The sequence below is a fragment of the Pseudorasbora parva genome, chromosome 1 (assembly GCF_024679245.1).
Source record: "Pseudorasbora parva isolate DD20220531a chromosome 1, ASM2467924v1, whole genome shotgun sequence".
In the NCBI taxonomy this organism is placed as follows: Eukaryota; Metazoa; Chordata; class Actinopteri; order Cypriniformes; family Gobionidae; genus Pseudorasbora; species Pseudorasbora parva.
The window spans coordinates 33,986,154-34,008,334 of NC_090172.1; the positions used below are offsets into that span (position 1 = coordinate 33,986,154).

General features: G+C 36.3%; 2 protein-coding genes across 3 annotated transcripts in view; one reads left to right on the forward strand and one right to left on the reverse strand.

Annotated features, from left to right (window-relative positions):
- Positions 1–4,635: 4,635 nt before the first annotated feature.
- On the forward strand, positions 4,636–15,040 carry kif9 (kinesin family member 9). 2 transcript variants are annotated; one of them, XM_067438499.1, is made up of 21 exons: positions 4,636–5,481; positions 5,623–5,723; positions 7,069–7,228; positions 7,334–7,440; positions 7,530–7,760; positions 8,138–8,221; positions 8,329–8,421; positions 8,631–8,778; positions 9,113–9,177; positions 9,272–9,349; positions 9,507–9,575; positions 9,721–9,825; positions 9,934–9,989; positions 10,083–10,158; positions 10,254–10,390; positions 12,280–12,417; positions 12,578–12,786; positions 12,874–13,053; positions 13,239–13,351; positions 14,209–14,313; positions 14,415–15,040. In XM_067438499.1, the coding sequence occupies exons 1-21, from the start codon at positions 5,418–5,420 to the stop codon at positions 14,502–14,504; spliced, it is 2,409 nt and encodes an 802-aa protein (XP_067294600.1). In that variant the 5' UTR covers positions 4,636–5,417; the 3' UTR covers positions 14,505–15,040. The 2 variants fall into 2 exon arrangements, with proteins under 2 accessions (XP_067294600.1, XP_067294610.1); XM_067438509.1 differs by lacking the exons at positions 4,636–5,481; positions 5,623–5,723; positions 7,334–7,440 and having other exon boundaries at positions 5,796–7,228.
- Positions 14,602–22,181, reverse strand: part of scrib (scribble planar cell polarity protein) — a 114,143-nt gene continuing 106,563 nt past the window's right edge. The window contains exon 40 of the mRNA XM_067438549.1: positions 14,602–17,028. Within this exon, the coding sequence (XP_067294650.1) occupies positions 16,916–17,028 (113 nt within the window). The 3' untranslated portion in view covers positions 14,602–16,915. The remainder of the gene's footprint in view (positions 17,029–22,181) is intronic.

Consider the following 22,181-nt stretch of genomic DNA (forward strand, 5'->3'; position numbering starts at 1 on the left):
AGTCAAAGGTATGATTTCATGTTATCAGTTTTAACCCTGGAATAATTTACTCAGTGCACAGTTTAATTCAAATATTTTTCACATCATCACCAAATAATGAAAATGACATTTGATAGCATGCTAATACAATTGCTGTTTAACTAAATCCCTTATATACTGTACTATAATAACATCGTATACATTCAATGTTTTATCATTCAAAACTGTATAATGTCTTTAACAGTTATACGCTGAGATTCTTTTTTTCTTGTACTTTTACACAAGTACATTTTCTTGTACCTGTGAGACAAGGTTGTTTACATTTATTCTTTCTTTTATTTAAAAAAAACTAAAACGTTCAACACAAACTCCTGTGAGGTCATGAATTGCAGTTCATCTTTATTAAAGTGTTGTTGCTTTTTAAAATATTCTATAACGCAAAGGTCATTCGTTCAGCAAACATCAGTGTCACCTCATCGAGATTGACTGTTTAACAGGTTGTTCACATCACTTGTCTTTTATCTGAGGAGAAAAAAGTTAAACAAATTTGAAAACAATTTCTCACAAATAAATTTACAAACTGAATTTTAATATTTCATAATACAATACTTAGTAAGTATGAAACATGACACACCATTTAAGTAACTTTTTTTAAACTTAGGTCTTAGTCTTGTGTGTTGCTTTGTGTCCATTCATTCTGGTGAAAGAAAATGTGAAACACTTCACTATATGTCTCTTTATAAACAAGTCTTTAAACAAATGACTGCATGCATTTAACATTAACTGCATTTAAAAAAACAAAAAGCCAAGACCTCATGACTCCATCTAGTGGCTGACAGACTAAGTATCTTCAGACTTCAGTATGCGGCTGTCAAATAGCCTTCATGTTCCGTGTAAAAAATAACAGCATACAGGTTGAGAATGGCATGAGTGTGAGTAAATGATGACTGAGTCAAACGTCTGCCTAATTTGAGCAGAAAGAAATGTCGCACAGTCCAAAGTCATTGCTTCAGACCTGTGCACTTAAATGGCCTGGCAAAGTAATTCCTATATTTAGGAAATATTTTCTCCCATCGGTTTAAGGACATTCGTAAAGTATCTCATCCAATTATTTCCCATCTCCAAACAGTTTGAAGACCACTCGTATTTTAGGGGATTCATTTTTTTTAAGCCCTTCATTGCTATTTGGACCAATCCAAAGCAGGCTTTTGACGTAGAACCTGGATGTGCTGCGCTGTGTTTTCTACATGAATAGCGTTGGAGAATGACATTGAAGAGAAGAGATTGTTGAATAAAGTTATTTTTGTTGTTCTCATCACTTCATAACATTAAAGGGATACTTTACCGCTTTTTCATATTAAACTATGTTATTACCTTAGCTAAAACGAGTTGATACATACCTCTCTCGTCTTAGTGCGTGCACTTAATCTCTCTGACGCGCAGTGACGATCTGATAGCATTTAGCTTAGCCCACTTAGCCCAGTTCATTCACTATGGTACCAAACAGAGATCAAGTTAGAAGCGAGCAAACACCTCCATGTTCTCCCTATTTAAATACAGTTACACGAATAGTTGAACAACCTAGTATGGTGACACAAAAAAAACGTGGTGCTTTTCTAAGCGGATTAAAAAGGAGAACTATAATGTATGGCGGAATAGCACTTCTGAGAGTACTTCGGCTCGGCGCAGTAAAAAGTCCCTGCTGAAAAATCCTCCCACACATCTCTGAGGAAGGATTTTTCAGGTGTGACTTTTTACTGCACCGAGTCATAGTGTATATGATTTAGCTTACAGTGGGAACTTATGGTACTGGCAAAACCCCCGTCTTATTTCTTTGTTGTTGGTATTTGTTTTAAAATTATTATTCTATTTATTTATTTGCTTATTATTATTTATATTGTTACCATATATTGATTAACTGTTTTGATTTTTTGTTTTGTTCACATGACAAGTGTTATATCTCATATTTATATAATTTCTTGTTTGCAAATAAGAAAATCAAGAAAGGACAAATTATAAAAAAGAAAGAAATGTCGCTAAGGAAAATAATTGGATTTGAGGATAACTTCACATCCCAAAACTTTCACCAAGAAAGAAACAAAACTGTGTACTTGTGTACCACGCTACTTGTGTACAGGATAGCAATCCACTTATTCATTCACAAGAAATGAAGGCATTGAAAGCTACCTCTGTAAGATTCCTCTCCAAAATACTTCCTTGGGTTTTATTAAAAAATGTATGGTTGGTCATCTGTTATGGATAAACATCAGGACATGTATTAAAAGCATGACAATGTATTGAAATTTAATCTGAAAGCTCTTTATCTTACTGGTGAGATTTACAGTATGATAGTAGCATAAATGTGGCCTCAAATATAAGTATGTTTAAAGCAAAAATGACACTAACCTGCTCATATATACTTCCATTAATATGGTCTGCTTCAGGAACTTGCTGTGAATGAGGCAAGATATGTGGGTTATTCTTTTAAACAGCAGCTGGGCTAGCATGTTAAGGTTAAGATGTCTCCATCATAATTAATACAAAAGTAATGCATATTTTTGAGAATGTTCATTTTTATTTGTCATTTAAACACTACAGTTATGAATAGACAAAAGTGCTTGCTTTAAGTTAAGACTCTTGAAGGAACCCACCTCTTTTGTCTTCTCTGAGGGTTTGTACGATAGAAATGTGAAGGCGTTCAATCCATCCCCATCACCGTCCCTGTCTGATCTCTGTGTAAAAATTAAGTATAGGATTATTAGTATATTAATAGCTAGTAGTACTAATAATAGTGAATGGTGGGGGAAAATAGACCTATACACTGATCAGGCAAAACATTATGAACAAATATTGTGTTGGTCATGCTTTGCTGCCAAAACAGCCCTGTTCACTCAAAATGTTCACTTGCTGCCTAACATATCCCACCCATTAATAGGTCCCGTGATGAAGAGATAAGTGTTATTCACTTCACCTGTAATGTAATGTTATGCCTGATTGATTGGTATAAATAACCGTGTATAAATATATAACGGGAAACCATCCTGTTGAGTGATATATATTTAGCATATTGTGATAAAGTTCATTATTTTTCATAATGTAATGATAAAAATTAAACTTTCATATATTTTATATTCATTGCACACCAACTGATATATTTATTTAGGTCTTTTATTGTTTTAATACTGATGATTTTGGCATATAGCTCATGAAAACCTAAAATTCCTATCTCAAAAAATTAGCATATCATGAAAAGGTTCTCTAAACGCGCTATTAACCTAATCATCTGAATCAACTAATTAACTCTAAACACCTGCAAAAGATTCCTGAGGCTTTTAAAAACTCCCAGCCTGGTTCATTACTCAAAACCGCAATCATGGGTAAGACTGCCGACCTGACTGCTGTCCAGAAGGCCATCATTGACACCCTCAAGCGAGAGGGTAAGACACAGAAAGACATTTCTGAATGAATAGGCTGTTCCCAGAGTGCTGTATCAAGGCACCTCAGTGGGAAGTCTGTGGGAAGGAAAACGTGTGGCAAAAAACGCTGCACAACGAGAAGAGGTGACCGGACCCTAAGGAAGATTGTAGAGAAGGACCGATTCCAGACCTTGGGGGACCTGCGGAAGCAGTGGACTGAGTCTGGAATAGAAACATCTAGAGCACCGAGCACAGGCGTGTGCAGGAAATAGGCTACAGGTGCCGCGTTCCCCAGATCAAGCCACTTTGGGCTACAGAGAAGCAGCACTGGACTGTTGCTCAGCGGTCCAAAGTACTTTTTTCGGATGAAAGCAAATTTTGCATATCATTTGGAAATCAAGGTGCCAGAGTCTGGAGGAAGACTGGGGAGAAGGAAATGCCAAAATGCCTGAAGTCCAGTGTCAAGTACCCACAGTCAGTGATGGTCTGGGCCACGCCACATTGAAGCAGTCATTGCTGCAAAACGATTCCCGACCAAGTATTGAGTGCATAACTGAACATAATTATTTGAAGGTTGACTTTTTTTGTATTAAAAAAACATTTTTCTTTTATTGGTCGGATGAAATATGCTAATTTGAGATCATTATTAAAACAATAAAATACCTGAAATATTTCAGTTGGTGTGCAATGAATCTAAACTATATGAAAGTTTAGTTTTTATCATTGCATTATGGAAAATAATGAACTTTATCACAATATGCTAATTTTTTGAGAAGGACCTGTATATAATAGACCAATTATTTTCATTGTCAATCGTCAAATAATTTTAAATAAAGGCCTACATACATTTCCGAAAGGACATACAATTATAGTAACTTTTTCAATAACTGGACAAATTGTGTTCTCAGGAGAGTCTGATTAATGGTGTAGTAGGCTATAAATATTTCTACATACCTTATGTGCATCAAGTGTTACCAAACAGGCACACAAAACGCAGATGTACACTTCTGTTTTCATTCTCACAGTTGGAGGTTTTGTAGGAGAAATGTCATCTAAGGGTTTGTTTTAGACCTTGTTGTTACTTTCACCAGGGAGGAGCCATGAACAAACTAATGGTCATTCAACTGCACAGCTTCCCAATCAAACTGCAGTAGGAAAGCTAACTGCAGTAGCTTTAAAAAAAAAAAAAAAAAAAAAAAAAAAAAAGTTTAATCTTATAAATGTCAATAGCCTACAACAATGTAGGCCTACTTTCAAAACAACCCCAGGACAACAGCAACAGATGACGCAATTATTTGACAGATGATATTTAAATGATTAAACTAAAGTAAAAAGAGGAACGTCACCCAGTGTAATGAAGTAAAAGTAGCCTACATTTTTTTCATTAGAAATGAACTCGAGTTAAAGTGACCACATTTAAATCTACTCAATTAATTAAACACAAACACTATTATAAATAAATAAATAAATAAATAAATAAATAAATAAATAAATAAATAAATAAATAAATATTCAAGTAAATGTAACAAGGTAGGCTAAATGTAGCAACGTTTACTAATGTTACCTCTGGCAAAGGGTGGGCCAATTCCATATTAAACCCACGTATTAATGGGATTATTATTTATTGCATTCAGTCGCTGATCATTTACAAAAAGGCAGCTAGGCTACTCTCAAACTAGAGGTAGCCAATCAGAAGTAAATTTTATTAGGAAAAAATAAATAATATAACTTTGCCATTTTTAACTCACGTTTTCAAAAATTAAACAAAGTAATATTTGTGATTTGAAACAAAGGTTATTTTCAGTTAACTTGCACAGATTTACACAGTGCCGGTTTTCCGAGAATGCTGTTGTGAGCTAACTTAATGGTTGTGAGTTGAAAATGTACAGGATGACAACCGTATTCTGGTGCTGTGTTAACGTTCCCAAATATAATGCTTGTTTGTTATTTGAAGAGGTTTAAAAAAGGTAATCATAAGTGCTGCGCAACAGCACATTATAGTGCGAGGCTCGAGTTGTCGCCATGGCAACGGCATCAACACTGTATCCAGTAACAGCTAGGCTATGCTATCGCACGAGCTACACAGGTGAGTGTCTGATATATGGAAGCCCGTAGGCTACATCAATTACTCTTGATTCAAAATTTAAAACATATTGCTCTTATGTCATATGGTGGCCTATTCAGCCTAATTTGTCGTGCTGTATGTGATGGATACTCTACATTGCAGGAATCATGAGTTCGCAGGGCTCTTCAGCAAAGGTGTATATTCGCATCCGACCCACAGCCAAATTTACGCATGAGCTTATTGAATGTCTACCTGACCAGCAGGTATGCAATGTGCCAACATGTATCTTGTTTAATGTTCTTAATTGTTAAATGAACTAATATGTGAAATTGGTATTGTATTGTTTCTTACAGCCTTCTGTTTTTTTAATTGCTTTAACGAAATACAAAACATGCCTGAATAAACACTTAACACAATTCCAAGAATTTAACATAACGAGTATTAAAAAACAATAATAAAAAAGAAAGCAAAAAATTACAAAGATACTATACAACTAGGCTAATCCTCAAAATACACTTCCAAATAATTTCACAGTTTATAGCTTTTTGTTATGCATAAGTAAAAATAATCTTTCTTTGTATGAAATAATTGGCCAAAACAACATTATTAACCAGAAATGTAAAATTAAAATTTAGAGAGAAAAGGCAGATTTTATAGTCAAAATCAGCTACTTATCCAAATATGAAGGCAGTTTATTATTATTATTTTAGATGTACATGAATAAAATAACCTTTCCAATGACAAAAGTGTTACTTATTTCAATCCAAATTAAATGTGTTTGGGGATCTCACAAGGATAAAATGCAGTTAATACTTTTAAACTTAACCTCTTTAGCCTTCAGCACAAGATGAACAATGTCTGATTCTGTAGCCCCGCCCACCGACTTGTGCCTGACATAACATAGGCCTACATAGAGCTAAACTGGATCAAACTTCTAAGCAATAAACATTCCACATAAGCTACAATTGGATTCCAGTATTATGAATAAATGGATGCACGTTATTTTTAATGACTATCCAGCTCGGGGAAGACATTGCATGTTTGTTCTTTAATTTCTGATCACAGATTTGTTTGTTTTACAGATCGTTTGATACCTATTGATTAATGTGTATGTGTCTAACAGAACATACTTTAGCATGCTGTCAGACTGGAGAATCCTTTTATTTGTGTTGGTTCATTGCGATTCGGGATCAGACTCGGACATGTATTGGCCAGGGCTTGCACAGCCCAACGTAAACATTTAATAAATCATTGTGTTTGTTTGACAAAGACATTTTGCGAGCGCTGTGGGCAATTAATTCCCCTGAAGCTCATTTAATATGCAAACCTTATCCAATCCTAGCTGTGGGTGTTTACTTTCAAGTCTTCAGTGCGGCAGCCTATTAAAACTGAGCGTTTCTTGAAAGAGCCTCCTCAAACCAGGGTAGAAAATAGCCTATTACTTATGATGTTTTTGAATGTAAAAACCATGCAAACGTCATAAGTTGACCTCAGACAACGGTATAAAAAAAGGCAACTGAGACAAACCCACAGGAAACCCGCATCAAATAGATTGAAAATAGCTAATATTTCAGAATGATTACCTCTGTCCCTCTCTTCATCTCTTAGACTTTAAGAATACGGAAATACTCCAAGAAAGGAAAGAGGAACAATCATCAGAGCTCATTGTTATTTCAGCTGAATGGAGTGCTGCACAATGTGTCACAAGAGGACATCTATGATCGTGTAGCCCGGAATGTAGTGCTGGGAGCCTTTGGGGGCTACAATGGTTGGTCATTCAAAAGCATACATATACAAAATCTGAAATCACAAACATTCACAGAGCCAGTTTATATTTCGAAATAATGTTTAGGAAAGCCATTTGTGTGTTTAGGTACAATAATGTGCTTTGGGCAAACTGGAGCGGGGAAAACATACACTATGACAGGTGCTGCAGAGACTTACAAACAGAGAGGCATCATTCCTCGAGCCCTACAGGAGGTGATCGAGATGCTTGAGAGAAAAAAAAAAAAAAAACGCAGTAAATGTTTCAGCTCTTTTGGATAATAAACCATCTCTCACTTCCTTAGGTTTTCCAGGAGGTGGAGCATCGTGTAGATCATACATTCACTGTTCACCTTTCCTTTCTGGAAATCTATAATGAGACAATGGTAGACTTGCTCTCCAGCTTAAAGCATGGAAAGGGTTCACATAATAGGGTCTTAACTGTGGTAGAAGAAGCAGGGGGTGGAGTCTCAGTTAAAGGATTGTCTTTACATCTGGTTCACAATGAAGAGGAGGCTCTTAACCTGCTTTTTGAGGTAAAAAAGTCATGAGGTATTTGATTAGCTTATAAAAAAAGAAGAAGAAGAAGCATTTATTTAAAAAAAAACTGTTTCCAGTAAACAGAATTCTTATCTGGTTGTGTTTGCTCTGTTAAGGGCAAAGGTTTGTTCTTATCTCTCATCACCGCTGTTGACAAATTGGTTAATGAAAAAACAATATGATATAAACCGCCATCAGAAATCCAGAATCGCCATTAAAAGTCCTTATGAATAAATTGCAATAACATGAACGTTTGCCCATGCAGAAGCAACTGCTAAATCAAATTCAGAATGGGATTTTCACATTCTTGTTACAGATTTAGACGAAATAGGCACATCTGTAATAAATAACACTGATCTCACTGCGCTGACAGGGGGAGATGAACAGAATTATTGGAGAACATGCCCTTAATAAACACTCCTCCAGGTCTCACTGCATATTTACCATCCACATTGAGGTAGGTGCCTAAAATATACTAAACATGACAGGATCTTAACATGATTGAGCAAACAGGCCTTTTTTAAATCTGGTGGTATTTTTTGCATATATTTTTGTGTGGCACAGTCTCGCTCTCGCACATTGTCAGACGCAAAATACATCACCTCTAAACTGAACCTGGTGGACCTGGCGGGTTCTGAAAGACTAGGCAAAACTGGGGTCAGTTTATTTCTCCTTTTATCATTACAGTTTGTGCCTTACAATTAAGTGTGCAGCTAGCAGTGCCATACTAATAACCATAGTATGTGGTTAACCAAACATATATGTATAGTTTCAATGTTCACCATTGTTTGCACTAATGTGGCAAGCTTCTCGAATGTTTACAGTTTCCAATTTTTTTACTCTCTACTTTTTGTGTTTTACTCCAGTCAGAGGGTCAAGTCCAAACGGAGGCAATGTATATCAACAAGTCCCTTTCTTTCCTGGAGCAGGTCATCTTGGCTCTAGCTGACAGTCGTAGGGAACATGTTCCCTTCAGACAGAGCAAACTTACCCATGCTCTCAAAGACTCACTTGGTTAGTGTGCTTTATCACTTTTTAATGAAGCTTCCCCATATCAGTTTACCAACAAACCTACAATAGTTATAATTTGAGCTAGCTTTAAGTATTCAGCCAAGGAACATCAGCATATAATTCATTATGCTATAATCCATTCCATTCATTTGGAAAATGACAAACATACATATATATATATATATACATATATATATATATATATATATATATATATATATATATATATATATATATATATATATATATATATATATATATATATATATATATATATATATAGAATGGGACATATGTAAGCTAATGATTTATCTCCGTCTCAACTGTACCTACACAGGAGGAAACTGTAACACAGTGCTTGTGGCAAACATATATGGTGAAGGGGCACAAATAGAAGAGACAGTGAGATGTTTTTTTTTTTTTTAAATTATAAATCCAGTTTGACATGTCAGCTAAGTCTTGAAAACCCACACAGCTTCTTTGATTCTTTTGGCAGCTTTCAACTCTTCGCTTTGCCACCAGAATGAAATGTGTGAAGACAAAGCCATTAATCAATGAATATGTCGACCCAGTAGTAAGATTTTGTTCATGTATAATACAAAGCTAATACTCTAAATTCTCTAAGAATAATATATCTAAAAAGATTAATCTGCACATTTAACTAATGTGTAACAGTTTAATGCAGAAAATCCTTTCAGATGATGGTTAAAACTATGTGAATGTTTATCAAGCTTCAGGTGCAAAGACTAGAGAAAGAAATCCAGTTTCTTAAAGAGGAGCTATCTATGTGTAACAAAGCGGTAAGTACAAACGTGTGCACATCCAGAATCTGTGCCTCTTACACACAACACAATTACCACATCAACAGATGATCTCCAAATTCTGGTTTACCAAGCTATGACACTTTGGGCTCCATGGTTATTTTAATGTCCTCCTTATGCATAGACTAATTTGGTTGGACTTTCTAATGAGATCCTGTCAGAGACACAGGTGGAAGAAGTGAGGAGTCAGGTGCAGAGATATCTGTCTGGATCACTGGCTGAGATTCCGGTAAACAGCATAGTTTATCCATCAATGCTTTCAATATGTAGGTTTAATATTTCTTGATTCAATCTCTTTTTTTTTTGTCAGAACTGAATAAATTATTTAATGTTTCAGATCATAAGCATTACACAAATCCAACAGGTGTGTGCCCATTTCAAAAAAGTGGTGCTGTAAGTAGTTACCTCTTCGGCAACAATTTAACATATTTATAATGGAAGTAAATACAAATATGTTTGAATGTACTGTATATGTGTATTATATAGGGAGCAGCAAACAAAATTGCAAGAACAGCTCTGTCCAAGAAATGCTCGTGTAGAGAAACCATCTGCTGTTGCAGAGGTTAGTGACATACAGAAATTTGGTAGACAACGACACTTCAGTAAGAACAAAAAGGTCAGAAACTGATGTCACATGCCTCATTAACACTGCTACAGGTGCAGGGTACTGTATGTACTGTTGGAGAGGTGGAGAGTTGTGGATATGGCCTTGGTTTAGCTAAATCTTCACAGAGACATCAACCAGCCGTGTCACCTAAACCAAGCAAAGCAAGAAAAGACAAACAGAGCAGCAGGTAACATCTTATTTCCCCAATGTTTGAGGCCTGATTGGACAAATGCAGGCAAATAACCAAGCACCCATTTTTAGATTTAGGGTGAGTCTTGTTAATTAAGGATGAAATATGCTACACAACTTTTTAAAGAGATAGTTCCCCTAAAATTAAAAATTACCCCATGATTTTCTCACCCTTAAGTCATCCTAGGTGTGTATGACTTTCGGTAATGTTTTATTTGACAGTGTCCTTGTTACATATGTTACATGTACTTACCATAGTAATAAGAGTAAATGATGTATAATTACATGCAACTAACCATTCATCAAACCCTAATCCTACCCCCTAACCCTATAGCAAGTACTAGTTAATTATTATCCCTTAAATATATAATTGGACCGTAACAAAGACACCTTAAAATAATCTGAAAGAAGAAAGTCAGGTTACACTTTAATACAATTGGAGATAAATTAAATAATGTCCTGGCTCTTCCAAGCTTTATAATGGCTGTGTGTGAATAGTGAATAGAGCCCACATCCATCCATTATAAAAGATATCCACATGACTCCGGGGGGTTAATAAAGGCCTTCTGAAGTGAAATTGTGTTTGTGTAAGAAAAAATATGCATATTTAAAACTTATAAAGTAATTAACTAGCTTCCGCCAGATGGCCATATGCATTGATCTCGGCGAAAAAGTAACTTCTGACCTGAAGCATGGCATATTGACGAATTCTGAAGTGCAGAGGATAGAACATAACAAAACTCTTGTCCCAAATGAAAAGCCTAAAATGAGAATTTTTAAAGCGAACTGGCAGAGGATTTCAATAAAAGATAAGAGTTTGAGTTTGTTGCCCAGCCCAATTCGTTGAACTGTGAGAGGCGTCAAAGAATACGTTACATAATATATTGCATCAGGGGTTATTCTTATGGTGTAAGTTGACTTGCATAGGCAGAAGCTATGTTATCATAGCTATCAAAATCCAGTGTTCAGCACTTTGCGTACGTGAGTTTTTGTTGTAGATGTCTAAAAAAAAAAAAAAAAAAAACTTTGTTGCGTATTGTGCTAATTAATTGAGATTTCTTACAGCTCTTACAGGTTTTTGGCCTTGTCTGTTCCGTTGCTTGTATTACTCTCTCCTTTTTTGTAAATCGCTTTGGATAAAAGCGTCTGCTAAATGATTAAATGTAAATGTAAAATGTAAATGCAGAAGGATTTCATTCAGAAGGAAGCGAAGCCACCGACCTGCTTCTTTTTTGTATTTGAATTTTTTTAACCTGGAAAAATCGTGTGATGGATGGATGCACTTTTTTGGGCTTCAAAATATCATCCTTAATTTACTGCCATTATAAAGCTGAGAAGAGCCATATTATTTAATTATATCTCCGACTTAGGGTAGCTTGAGGGTGAGTAAATCATGGTGCAATTTTAATAGAAATATTAGGATACATGCAGGGACAAGGCCTCATACACTTGCCGACATTATAAATAGTTTCAGAGAGAAATCTGTGCACTAGTCATATTGCCCTTATAGACTTTAGTCAACTCTGTTCTGTCAACAGACATCTAGACATGATAAAAGCTCAGTGAAATTGTAGATATATATAAAGTCATTGTGTCAGCCAGTGCCATTTGTCTAGAAATGTAAATGTTGGTATTTAATTTGATAAAAATAAACAGCAAAAAGAATACATGAAATCGTATTTGTGAAAATTGTCAAAAAAAAGTACTTAATAAAAGGCCATAATGGTACACCATGGTCAATGATTAATCCCTGCCTCCATATGTATGCATGTATATTAGTTAAACTCAAAATCTCACCACTATCTCACTATACGAGCATATGGAGTTAAGAGAAACTAACCAAGTTTAGAAAATGGAACACTGCATGTAAACTATTATCTTGAGCAGAAAGGAAGGGGCAGTGAGCCAGTGGCCAGTGGAAAACACAACAGTTCAAGCCGTACAGCCTCTAAACATGAGTGAATCTGACATGACCACACAAGAGCCACAACAACAAGATCCAGAAGAACAACACCACAGAACTGAGTAAGTTCCATACATACATAAGCTGCTCCTGTAAGCTTGAGGAGACCTCTACTGACAGGTACAAAGTACCGCAGCTACTAATAAATATGATCATCAGCTGTGTTTATATAATACATGTCAAATGTCATGTCTTACGTTAATATTAAAATGTATTTCTCAGCTCTCCTCCACCCAAAGCTGAGGCATTTGAGGATTTTAAAGCAGAACGGGGAAGTGAGATTAACCGCATACTAAAGGAGAACAAGGCTGTGCTGCTGGACCGCACGTCCCAATTACGGACGCTCACTGATGTCATCAATGTGACTAAACGGAATCTTGACAATATTACATCTGAACTACGACAGTTCAGAGAGCGGCGACAAAGCCAGGGTGAGCATTACATGATGTAAAAACGAGCTCCTTTCTAAATGAGTCGTAGGAATCAAATGAAGCTGAAACCATTGTTTCGTTTTATAGGTCAGTTTGTGAGTGCAGAGGGGGAGCCTGTGCTGGAGGAGGCTGAACTGTCTCTAGTGATGCAGCTAAAAGAGCTGAAGGACCGTTATAGACAAGCGTATGAGGACTTCAGATGCACAAAGACAGAAGTCAGCTACTGTCAGCACCTGGTGAATCAGTGCCGTGCACGGCTGCTAACAGGTGATTTCCTAGTTCTCTAAACAACATTTTGTAATTCCTCTTTCATTTGTAATTCATTTGAATTTACTTTCCTGACCTATCCAAATGTTTTTATACAGTATTTGTACTCACCACACCTAGGTGACCACACCTAGTTCTCATCCTTCTCTAAAACCAGTAATGTGCTTTTGTTGTGTGTTTGCCAGAGTTTGAGAGCTGGTACAACGAGTCTTTCCTGTTGCCGGATGAAGTGCTGTCAGTCTTAGAGGAAGGACCAGTTAGGCCAGGTCACATACCTGTGGACAAAGCTTTAACTCTGGTCAGTAAGAACCCCACATTATGTTCATGAAGCGTTAACATGAGACTTGAGACCAGAGACTGAGAAACATACTTTTTTGTAAAGAGATTTTGTTCAACAATTCAATAAGTTTATAAAAAGTGACAGTAAAGACTTCTTACATTGTCATAAAATATTTAGTTTTCAAATAAATGTTGTTCTTTTAAACTTTCTATGAATCAAGTGTTGCAGTTTCCACAAAAATATGACATTTTCTACATTAAAATAATGTATAACAATAAATGTTTCTTAAGCAGCAAATCAGGATATTATACTGATTTCTGAAGGAGTAATGATGCGTAATTCAGCTTTGCCACCACAGGAATAATTACATTTAAAAATAAAGTGAATTAGAGTAATTGCGACTTTTTATCTCTGGCTTTTTTCTCTCTCCTCATAATTGTGAGTTATAGTCACAATTCTGACTTTATATCACACAATTGCGAGTTTATATCTTAGAATTGTGACTTTATAACACAATTGTGAGAAAAAAGTAAGACTTGTGACTTTATAACTCATAATTGTGAGATACAAAGTCGCAATTACTCTTTCTATTTTAGTGGCAAAACGGGCTTTCATAAACATTAAAAAAAACTTTTTTTAGACTTGAAAACTTTTGAATAGTAATAGATAATACATTAAATGACACACCTAATTTATCATTGCATAACATATTTTCTAAAATGTTAGTACATGCATCCTAGCAATTATTACAACATTGCAGTTTTAACGAGGCTGTAATTTCCATTTGAGTCAAAATCTCTGACTCCACTGTAGCACCTTACAATTTGTGAGACTCCTTCAAGTGTAACCATGTCAGATTTTGTATTACTGGACAGATGGAGGATGATGAAGAGCACTGTGATAATCCCTTTCACAAGCTGCATGCAGACAGTGCCAGTGCTGTGTCATTTTATAATGCCTACAACAGGACTCTACAGAGGGTAAGACACTTACACCTGCTTTCATTACTCAGCACTAAAATAATGCTGAACGCAATGCTAAATGTATGTAACAATGTAACAAAGGGGTCTTGTCTTTACAGAGGGGGAGTAGACAGGTGTCTCAGAGTCCAGACTCAGTACGGGGCAGCAGGAATAAGATGAAGCTCCCTCCTGTTCTCTCAATCATCTGAAGAAGGCGTCTGTACGCTCTCTCTCCCCCTCCAGAGCACTTTACCCTTTCTGAACCAGGTGTCCATGGATGTTTGAAATGGGCAAAGCATATGAAGACATCTGCTATCTGAAAGCTACTTGTGCTGTATAATGTGCTAATCTGTCCCTCAACTTGCAATCAATAGTGATCAAACACAAAGACAATCTGTCTATAAAATGTTTGGATCATTTTCCAGGTTGAATATTTAACTGTGTATGTTAGACTGTTTACTGTTATTATGTATACTTGTTAAACAAAACTGTTTCTCAAACATCCAATCTACACTTGACAGTATATTTTCTACTTTAGGAAAATGGCAGGGCGCGCTAATCAGAGGCAAAAACAACCTCAGTACATCAGGTTGTTAAATGAAAAGTAAACTTTATTATTCCTGAACCACAAAATAGACTTCTTTGGTTGTACAAATTCACTAGTTACAGTCCTGAATGAGCTCTATTCCCAGACCTTTTGTCCCACCCTCCCCTTTAGCAAAAAACAAACAAACAAACAAACAAAAATCCTCCCAACAAGAAACCAAGACAAGAAAACAAAAAGAGAGCGCAAACTCACTTGCTCTGAAAAAGAAAAATGTAGTGAATCCCATTATCCCATTGGTTACAGAAAACCAACATTTCTTTTATTTTCTTAAACTACAATAAAATAAAATAAAAACAATGATGAGCAATCCCAAACTGTTATATATCCCCAAACAGCATTTGTGTTGCTCTTACTGACTGAAATTCAAAGATTAGTTAAAGAAAAAAAAAGAAATTTTTTTTCATGTTTGACAGGTTAATTGGGACAGTGTTGATGGCAGCCAGGGTGAACAACTGATTTGAGAACAGTGAAATAAAACAGTTTATTTGAATGAATAATTAAAGTATATTGTCTTAGTCCTCAAACAGGATTGACAGTAAAATTGCAATAAGCAATAAACCAATATACACACAGGGATCAGTCAGTCAAGACCCTGGTAGAATCATCTATACCCTCCAGACTTTAGTTGGTCTTGGGGCAGAAAGGCTCAGATTCAACTCTGATTTTTACTTCTTTTCTTTTTTTCTTTTAAAAGCATTTATACATTATTCACACAATGAGCTTTTTAGTGGCTTTATAAGTTTAACTAATTAAAAAAAAAAAAAATTAAAAACAAAGAAAACATCTACTACCTTCACACACCTGTCAGAGTAAGAGAAAGAAAAGATGAGCAAGAGATGAGCGTAGATGTTAATAGAGACCAATTCTCAGATGATTTGTTTTCCTTCTCGCACTCCCAAAATGGTACCAAAGTTACGGAGAGGTGAGTGTTTGTCACAATGAAGTTCTCCAATCTGGTCACTCAGAGTAACAAAGGGAATGATTCAATGTATAGGTATAGACCGTGGCCCAGAACAAGGAGTAGAAAAAAAAATGGAGAATGCATTTTAGATCACCAAAAGAAAAAAAGGTTTAGGAAACCATTATCCACTTCATTTTACTCTCCTAGTCCAGTAAAGGAAGACTAGAGATCAATTAAAAGGTTTAGGATGACGCTACTCAATATAGTAGCTTAGTCTTTATGATATGGCATGATCATACACATTCCAAAAAGGTTTAGAATAGATCTCTGAATAAGGTCAGATGCAACCTTTCAAAAATATTACATTCATTTGCATCACCTTAAAAGAAAATTCTGTTTAGAAACTGATATGGATATAAAATGGAAATAAAGCTTTATGCCAAGGCCTCGTTTTCAATCTTAAAATGTTGCGTGCAAGAAAATTTATACCAATCCCAAAACTTGTCACAAAATCACAAATAATCAGCTTATACATATGTCAAAAAGCCTCAATTTGTTCCTCTATTGTACTGGATTCCCATAGATTAAAAACAGTATATTACATTAATAAATTACATTTAAAAGGAATAAAAGCTTCTTTTTTTTCTGATTGTGAATTAAAACAACAAAAGTGAAAGTCTGGCTTACATGGGCAGTGAAGGTAGCAGTATGTTGTCTGCAAACTGAATGTCCAAAAACATGAACACGGATATATTTAAAAAAATCTCCTTTTCTGCTTTTCCACGTTTCGTCCAGAACATTTTCTAGAGAAGGTTTTTAGAAAAATCCACAGCATCTCTTAAAACAATTCTGCTTCTAAAATGGTGACAGACAGAAAAATGAAGTACAATGGTAAATGAATCTGCCAACCCTCTAGACCTTTCATAAGCAACCCTTTTCAAATGAAAAGGCAAGACTAGCGCTTGGGAGACGCCCATCAGCTCACCTCCCAACCGGTGTTGTCGGCACTGAAATAAGAGTGGTTTAATATCTGTGTACATCTCTTAGCATTAGATGATCACTATGTGTGTTTTATCTTCACAGTTCAGATGCATTAGTGTGTGAGTGTACGGTTATGTGGGCACAGGAGCCTCCAGGCTGCGGCGGCCCTGTCGTAGTTTGCGCTTGTTACTGTAGAGAGCCATCTCCTCCAGAGCAGATGTGGTGGCTGCGGGAACTTCTGGATCTACAACACACACAGAAAGGAAAAAAAGAAAAAGAAAAACAACAAATGAATTAAATATTGCAGTGCAAGAGGAGAGTCTTTAACACTGCACATGTAAAGCACATCTTCAATCACTGAAAATAAGATATTTGCCATCTACTAATTGACAAGTAAAAGCTTTTATTAAAAACACACTTCCAAACCATCCCACAATCTTTAAGCCCCCAACCATCAGATTTCAGTTCAAAACCCCCGAACTCCAGCAAAGCAGTGATTCAGGAGAGCCATTTGATGCATAAGCTGAAAGGCAGAGCTGCACACCATGCAGAAAACCCCCCGGCAGAGCGCTGATGACATTTGGGTGTCCTTTCAGGACACTGTAATTGAGGTGAGATGCACACAGATAAAATATACAAGTGTACTCTACAGCGATGTCCCCTTGATTATGAAATGTACGCCCATTTTAATGAAACTTGCAGTGAAAGATCTTCTGTTAGATGTACAAACAGCAGGTTGACCAATTTTTCAAAATGTAATAAAAACATGCAAGCTGCAAAAGCATAAAAATTACACATAAGAATTTTTCCTTTCAATGTAGCAGAGAGACTTTAGAATATTGCAGGTTTATATGCACAACAGGGATACACAATATATCAGAACCATATTGTTTATCGGACGATATTAAAGAATTTTGAAATAAATTATTCTCATTAAATGGCTCTCTATAATACTTGACTCTGTCTTGTCAGTTGTCCGAATTGTGATAATTCCTGATAATGACTGTCATTAACAGTAAAACTATAACAGAGAGCTTATATCTTGTCTAACTTTAATTTCATTCAAATTCAACTGATACCATTGTGCATCTTATTTCCTGACTATTGAAAATAAAACAGAAGCAAAGTTAGTATTAAAATACTTGGTGACACTTTATTTTACAGTGTCCTTGTTACACGTTACATGTAGTTTATATAGCAATTGCTGTAAATTTTACATAATTACATGCAACTAACTCTAAACCAGACCTAATCCTAACCCTACAGTAAGAACATAGTAGTTAATTGATGTACTCAGTACTTAAAATGTATAATCATGGACACCTTAAAATAAAGTGTAACCAAATACTGTAATATTGTTGAAGTGCTTGTACTGTTGCATGAATAATTTTGTACTATAAAGGATTCTAAGAAAATAAATAGGTAGCAGCCGTGTAATAAGCGGCATAATGTACATCTAGCTGGTTATGACTAAAAATATTTTATAAAAACAATCAGCTGTACATTAGTCCTGACATGTCGGTCAATATTATATATATATATATATATATATATATATATATATATATATATATATATATATATATATATATATTGCAAGCTCTTTTTCCGTTTTACATTAAGCCTCATTTAAAAGCACCAATAATTCAATAACTGTTAAACGCAATTTTAAGCACATCTTGATTCGATACTGTACTCGTAGCATTTTAAGAGTTAGAGTTTATTTTGTACTTTTTTATTTCTTCAGACAGAATTGTACAGAATTTGAATATGCGCTACTGATCAGTTACCAGCCATAAAAAAATGTGTTCGAATTTACCTGAATTTTAATACCAGTGCATCCCTAGTTATGTGACTGTGCTGACCAGAACAGAAGAGTAGTTGTTTGAATTATCATCCATTATGAGACTTGTGTAACTGTTTTGGCAAACTGCAGCATGTGGAATTACATTCAGACTGCTAGAATTCACACACAGTTCACGTTGTCAGGTTGTGATGCAGACACACCTATTTTGAAAAATTGGTAGAACTCTTAATCAAGTAACCTTGATTCTCCAAAAACAACGTAAGAAATTAAAACTCATCTGAACCTCACTCATTTTGAAGAAACTGCAGATGATCCACCTTTTTCCTAACAAACCTACTGCGTTTTAGATTATGGGAGGCACTTCCGGATACACTCAAACTGAAACAAATAATTTCAAATCATATGCTATCAAATCGCTACAAATAATCCTTACTCGTCAGTTTAACTGAATGAGCTGTAAAATGTCCTTCATGTTCTATTTTCAGACGTCAGGAGAATAACGTACCACTTGGTATTTTAATGTGACATGGTATAACAAGAATATCTATGGAAAGAGCTCTAAGTCGCTGCTTTCTTTTCCTCCAGATTTTTCTCTCTCCTCGTTTCATACTGTTACAGCAGAATACAAAGACAATATACTGGGCATTTGTGATCTGCTGTCCGATTTAATTTATGATAAACCCCATGAATAATTCACAATCTAGACTGGGTAAACCCAGACTGATCTGCCGGTGATTTGATTTCGCTCTGTAGCTCAGGCTGGAAACCTGTACAGGTTTTTCGTATATTTTTTATTGCTACGTGGCAAACAAGTTACCAGTAGGTTCAGTAGATTCTCAGAAAACAAACAAGACCCAGCATTCATGATATGCACGCTCTTAAGGCTGTGCAATTGGGCAATTAGTTGAATTAGTAGAAAGGGGTGTGTTCAAAAAAATAGCAGTGTGGCATTCAATCACTGAGGTCATCAATTTTGTGAAGAAACAGGTGTGAATCAGGTGGCCCCTATTTAAGGATGAAGCCAACACTTGTTGAACATGCATTTGAAAGCTGAGGAAAATGGGTCGTTCAAGACATTGTTCAGAAGAGCAGCGTACTTTGATTAAAAAGTTGATTAGAGAGGGGAAAACCTATAAAGAGGTGCAAAAAATGATAGGCTGTTCAGCTAAAATGATCTCCAATGCCTTAAAATGGAGAGCAAAACCAGAGAGACGTGGAAGAAAACGGAAGACAACCATCAGAATGGATAGAAGAATAACCAGAATGGCAAAGGCTCAGCCAATGATCACCTCCAGGATGATCAAAGACAGTCTGGAGTTACCTGTAAGTACTGTGACAGTTAGAAGACGTCTGTGTGAAGCTAATCTATTTTCAAGAATCCCCCGCAAAGTCCCTCTGTTAAAAAAAAGGCATGTGCAGAAGAGGTTACAATTTGCCAAAGAACACATCAACTGACCTAAAGAGAAATGGAGGAACATTTTGTGGACTGATGAGAGTAAAATTGTTCTTTTTGGGTCCAAGGGCCACAGGCAGTTTGTGAGACGACCCCCAAACTCTGAATTCAAGCCACAGTACACAGTGAAGACAGTGAAGCATGGAGGTGCAAGCATCATGATATGGGCATGTTTCTCCTACTATGGTGTTGGGCCTATTTATCGCATACCAGGGATCATGGATCAGTTTGCATATGTTAAAATACTTGAAGAGGTCATGTTGCCCTATGCTGAAGAGGACATGCCCTGAAACGGTTGTTTCAACAAGACAATGACCCAAAACACACTAGTAAACGGGCAAAGTCTTGGTTCCAAACCAACAAAATTAATGTTATGGAGTGGCCAGCCCAATCTCCAGACCTTAAAGCCCCACTTGGCTACTTTTGCTCTCGGGGTCCCCCTACAGTTTGGAAAAAATTATGTCCTCAACTACTGTCGTAAGCTCAGTCATCCTACAACAGGGGATGCCATAGCGCGTGCATTTGTTGACATGACAACCCTGATAGCCCTGAACTAGTGATGCGCGGTTCGTCTCATAACCCGCGGACCCCGTATGTCTATTTAATGGTCGCGGGTGCGCGGCGTGTTGTAAAAATATATACAGTGGTGCGGTGCGGGCCAAATAACTTCATAAAAGCGTCCCGCGGGTCGGTGCAGCACTAACAGTTCCCCTGAACAGTTCTTCTGGCGGCGCGTGTGAAATGTCTTCATCCCAGGTAACGTTACAGTCAGTGGCATATGTTTCAGCATGTCATATGAATATAATTTCATGGGTTTTATTTTTTTCAAACGCCAAATAATCACGATGCTCACGTTTACAAGCCAGCGTCATTATAGTAGTCTATTGGTTACCGTTTTACAGAATCTATATGATACTTCAGTTCAGTGTTTGAGTGGTCGGTAATCACCGTAACAAGCAGGACAGCATCGGTCGGGCACGCCTCCTTCAGCTCAAGCCGACGAGCAAACCCTGGTCACATTTTGATCCACGTCCTGCCTTTAATCACATTACTTTTTCATTTCCTCTTATTGCTTTCCTCCAACAAAACCTTTTCTTTCTTATTTGTCTCTGCTGCTTCGGACATGACTATATTATCCGACGAACAAAGTTGGGCTCGCACGTCCGAATGTAAGGAAGTGTGTGTGTTGGTGGAAGTGACATATATGCCGTAAAGCAGTCGAATTTTGTAGTTCTTTTCTTTTTCTCGGGTTACTACCCGAAACCCGAAGTTTAAAAGTAAGATTAAAAACGATACAGACCCCATCAGGCTATGGCAGACATGTCATTCAACCTATTGTAAGTCGATTTATCATCACAAGAGTCTTAAAAAATATATTATGAAGGTTGAAAAGTTACCTGGTGCTGCTTTAATCCAATTGAGAACTTGTGGGGTGATATCAAAAATGCTGTTTCTGAAGCAAAACCAAGAAATGTGAATGAATTGTGGAATGTTGTTAAAGAATCATGGAGTGGAATAACAGCTGAGAGGTGCCACAAGTTGGTTGACTCCATGCCACACAGATGTCAAGCAGTTTTAAAAAACTGTGGTCATACAACTAAATATTAGTTTAGTGATTCACAGGATTGCTAAATCCCAGAAAAAAAAAATGTTTGTACAAAATAGTTTTGAGTTTGTACAGTCAAAGGTAGACACTGCTATTTTTTTGAACACACCCCTTTCAACTAATTGCCCAATTGCACAGCCTTAAGAGCGTGCATATCATGAATGCTGGGTCTCATTTGTTTTCTGAGAATCTACTGAACCTACTGGTAACTTGTTTGCCACGTAGCAATAAAAAATATACTAAAAACCTTGATTATTCTGGTTAGTCACATTGTACTGCTATTATTTTGAACAAGACTGTACATATTTCTATCCTGCTTCCGTTACAAATCTACGGGGACCAATCACAAACCAGCTTAACCACCTGGTACGCTATTGGCGGGTTTAAAATGATGACAGATAGAGAAGTGACGGATTTGTGAGATTTGACGGATTGTTGGTCTGATTGGTTGAAGGATTATCCAACTGTGTACTATTGAACTATGTCATTTGAACTATGCCCGTTGATCACGCCTCTTGTGCAGAAGAAAAT